The sequence below is a fragment of the Phalaenopsis equestris genome, unplaced genomic scaffold (genome assembly GCF_001263595.1).
Source record: "Phalaenopsis equestris unplaced genomic scaffold, ASM126359v1 Scaffold000422, whole genome shotgun sequence".
In the NCBI taxonomy this organism is placed as follows: domain Eukaryota; kingdom Viridiplantae; phylum Streptophyta; class Magnoliopsida; order Asparagales; family Orchidaceae; genus Phalaenopsis; species Phalaenopsis equestris.
The window spans coordinates 131,966-136,254 of NW_018164863.1; the positions used below are offsets into that span (position 1 = coordinate 131,966).

Sequence of the window (4,289 nt, forward strand, 5' to 3'; positions counted from 1 at the left end):
ATAATTTTTCTCCCTCTTGACCCTCTCAACTTATATACATCATTACATAAGACCTACATTCACGGGAGGAAATCAAAAAATAGTTCACTTGAACAATCTTGAAGATTACACCGCACAATTTCAATAACAAACCAATCTCCAACTCTCTATCGATCTTGATCTCAATACAAGCTTTCCCTCACCTTGCTCTCATAATTTTTCTCCCCCATGACCCTCTCAACTTATATAAATCATTACATATATAGAGACAATGATTCATACAAGATGACCGATTAAACACTTGTCATAGCCAAATGACTAATGTACCTATTAGCTATAGAAAATCTCTTTATAAACTATGGCATCGTCTTAATTCACCTAATTGAGAGTCATCATAACATCTTTTTAATGAAATATAAAAAAATAATACCCTATGTTTCACATACATTATATATAGTTGAAAGTACCTTTAGAATACTCAACTATTAAGTATTTGCAAACAAATAGCTGTTTAATGGCTAGGATAAGATGAGTCTATCTCTAAATTATGGTCAATGTAGACGAGCCGTTCTGTGTATAGGATAAGATAAGAACAACTCTAAATTATGTTCATTGTTGTCATATATTCCTTAAAATCCATTTTCGTTGAACAAGGCCAAGCAGATATTTAGGTCACGAAAACTAAACTAACGCAAAGAACATTAGAACAGTAAATTAAATCCGGAAATTGAAAGACATTAGGAAAAAGTACTGCTGACCAACACAACATTGAAGTCAGCAAAAACTAAAGCTTTGAAAGAAAACTCTTAAGTTCCAATTCCACTCTCAAAACATTCCCGATAGAAGTCTGCAATTTAGCTAAGCGAGCAAGCTTGCCTTTACCTTCACGAAGCTACAAAGCTTAAAACTGAACTGAAGCAGATTATCAGTCCACCTCCTCCATCTTGCTTCCCTCAGCATCCTCCTCGAGAGTTGGCATGTCAGCATCACCATCGCCAGAAGCTTCTTCCTCATCCTCATCAATGCTCAGACCAAGCTTGAGCATTCTGTGAATCCTGTTGCCAAAGGTGTTGGGATCGTCCAGGCTGAAGCCAGATGTTAGAAGAGCAGTCTCAAAAAGAAGCAACACGAGATCCTTCACAGACTTGTCATTCTTGTCAGCATCCGCTCTCTTTCTGAGTTCCTCCATTATCGGATTCTCTGGATTGATTTCCATTGTCTTCTTGCTTGACATGTAACCAGACATGCTGGAGTCCCTAAGAGCCTGAGCCTTCATGATCCTCTCCATGTTAGCACTCCAGCCATACTCCCCAGTCACAAGGCAGCAAGGGGAATCCACAACACGATCTGAAACAACCACCTTCTCCACCTTCTCACCAAGGACGTCCTTGATTACCTTACACAAGCCCTCAAACTTCTGTTTAAGATCTTCACTCTTCTTCTTCTCATCCTCAGTCTCATCAAGCTTCAATCCCTCCTTGGTTGCAGAAACCAACTTCTTGCCTTCGAACTCCTTCAGTTGCCCTACAGCATATTCATCAATGGCATCTACCATATACAGAACCTCATAGCCCTTCTTCTTCAATTTCTCTAGGAAAGGGGAGTTCTCAACAGCCTTCTTGCTCTCTCCGGTGATGTAGTAGATATCTTTTTGACCCTCCTTCATCCTTGTGACATAGTCCTTGAGGCTGGTCAACTCATCTCCACTTTTGGTGGAGTTGTACCTCAACAGTTCCGCTATCTTTGACCTGTTTTGACTATCTTCATGAATGCCAAGCTTGAGGTTCTTTGAGAACGCTTCATAAAATTTGTTATAATCCTCCTTGTTCTCAGCAATCTCAAAGAAGAGCTCAATGCATTTTTTAACGAGGTTCTTGCGGATAACCTTCAGTATCTTGTTCTGCTGCAGCGTTTCTCTAGAGATATTCAAGGGAAGGTCTTCAGAGTCAACGATACCCTTGACAAAGCTCAAGTGCTCCGGGATTAGCTCCTCGCAATTGTCCATAATAAAAACACGCCTGACGTAGAGTTTGATGTTGTTTTGCTTCTTCCGAGTATCGAAAAGATCGAAAGGTGCTCTCTTGGGAACAAAAAGTATGGCCTTAAACTCAAGCTGACCCTCTACAGAGAAGTGCTTGCAAGCAAGATGCTCCTCCCAGTCATTCGTGAGGCTCTTGTAGAAAGCAGCGTACTCTTCCTTCGTGATCTCTTCAGGCTTCCTCATCCAAATGGGCTTCTGCTTGTTCACCAGGGACCACTCGTGGGAGACCTCCTTGATCTTCTTCTTCTTCTTTTCTTTCTCTTCGTCAACATCCTCAACTTTTCCTTCTTCATCTTTCTTCTCATCCTCATCCTCATCGTCAGAGATCTCTTTCTCGGTGGTCTTTTCAGTCCACAAAGAGATGGGATAACTGATAAATTCAGAATGCTTCTTGATGAGATCCTTTAGGCGGCGTTCTTCAAGGTATTCCAGCTTAAAAAAAAAAGATTTGATAAGCAAGGATTCATAAAAATTACATAGAAAAAACATCAAGAAATATATTTTCACTTATTAAAACTCATCTCAAACATTGTCAAATGTACAATCATCATATAACTAGTTAAGTACTAGAACTAAAAAGTCTACATTTTCCATTGGAAGAAATGAACGAAAGCTTCTGTGAAGTTTTGTGAGTCGTATAATTGGCTGAGTAATATCAATTTAAAAATTTTGGAGAACTAAAAGTAAGAAGTAACATGGCTCACAAAATATTCTCAACTTAAAAATTCAATCTAAGTATAAAGACATGATCAGATAACTAAATCTCTCTCCATACATTTGAAAAATATCGAAATGTAATCATGTGTAGCATGAAATTTTTACCCATAAATTTTCTCAACAAATATATATATTATAGAATCTCTGCTATGGTAAACAGGTGTACTTTTTGTAGCAATATAAATAAATTGCAGACAACCTAAACTAACACAAATTACATAGATAACTCATTGCCATATTAACATATCAGAGTACTTACTCCCAGCTTGCCTAACAAGATACATCGCCTGCTAAAAAAACGTCAATAATTCCACACTAATCAGCAAAAAGTTCATAGAAATATACAAGATCTATCACAAAAGAAGGCTGACAGCTCTCAGAAAGCTATCTTTCATGCAATCTGATCAACAGAAAATTAATACAATTAAAGCACAAAGGTGGATAATTAAAAAATCAATTAAAAGCTTACAGAATAAAAGATAGTCAATACCTGATCATCCTTAAGGAAAAGTGTTATCTTTGTCCCGCGTCCCAAATTCTCACCAGACGTATCTCTCGTCACAGTGAAAGATCCTCCAGCCTGCGACTCCCACACGTACTGCTCGTCGTCATTATGCTTGGTAGTCACTATAACCCTCTCAGCCACCAGATAAGCAGAGTAAAAACCAACACCAAATTGACCAATCATGCTAACATCAGCTCCAGCAGCCAGAGCCTCCATAAACTCCTTGGTTCCTGACCTAGCAATGGTGCCGAGGTTGTTAACAAGATCAGCTTTTGTCATGCCAATACCGCTGTCGATGATAGAGAGCGTGTTACTAGATTTATCCGGAACGATATGGATGAACAACTCAGGCTGGGCATCGAGCTTGCTCTTATCCGTTAAACTTTCGAAACGGATCTTATCCAGAGCCTACAATGAATCGACAAAAACAATATAAGAATCATGGATTGGGAAAAAAAATAAGGCATGTTACATCATATGGGCATAGAAGGAATCGATACATCGGAAGCGTTGCTAATAAGCTCTCGCAAGAAGATTTCCTTATTGGAGTAGAAGGTGTTGATGATGAGACTGAGAAGCTGGTTGATCTCAGCCTGGAATGCAAAAGTTTCGCCCTCAGCCGCCATGGCCGAAGAAAAGCCCAGGATATCTAAGCGGTAACAAAAAGATGAGATCGGAAGGGAAGCAAGAGCAGCAGACCAGGAGTACAGTGGAGGTAATTAGGGTTACGAAATGGTGGGTGTTTTATAGGAAGGAGGGAGAGCTTCTAGATTTTTCCAAAATCCTAGCCGTCCGATGTTGCAGAAACCTAACAACAGCAAATCATGTGCGATTTTTTTTTTTTTCTTTTAATAGAGTTTTTTAAAAGATTATGATTTAATTTCTACTTAATATTTTTCATTACTTTGTGCACGGAATTGATCAGATTGTTACTTTTGATCTGAATATACTATGAAATTACAATCTAAGCCTATGGGATAATATACATATATATATATATATATACATATATATATACATGTATATATATATATATACATATATATA

The 4,289-nt window shown here is 38.3% G+C and overlaps 1 protein-coding gene across 1 annotated transcript; it reads right to left on the minus strand.

Moving 5' to 3' along the window:
- Nucleotides 1–666: 666 nt before the first annotated feature.
- Nucleotides 667–3,964, minus strand: LOC110027277 (heat shock protein 81-1-like). The gene is made up of 3 exons (XM_020728631.1): nucleotides 3,743–3,964; nucleotides 3,228–3,650; nucleotides 667–2,452 (listed from the first exon to the last, which is right to left on the minus strand). Exons 1-3 carry the CDS (start codon nucleotides 3,866–3,868, stop codon nucleotides 905–907), a joined length of 2,097 nt encoding a protein of 698 aa, XP_020584290.1. The 5' UTR covers nucleotides 3,869–3,964; the 3' UTR covers nucleotides 667–904.
- Nucleotides 3,965–4,289: the final 325 nt, after the last annotated feature.

Bases quoted from the DNA above. Each gene is read 5' to 3' on its own strand.
- LOC110027277 (XM_020728631.1), bottom strand. From the start codon at position 3,868: ATGGCGGCTGAGGGCGAAACTTTTGCATTCCAGGCTGAGATCAACCAG. The intron at 3,651-3,742 runs GTATCGATTCCT...GATTCATTGTAG, and splicing joins TTATTAGCAACGCTTCCGAT to GCTCTGGATAAGATCCGTTT. The intron at 2,453-3,227 runs GTATTGACTATC...TTTTTTTTTAAG, and splicing joins TTTTCCTTAAGGATGATCAG to CTGGAATACCTTGAAGAACG.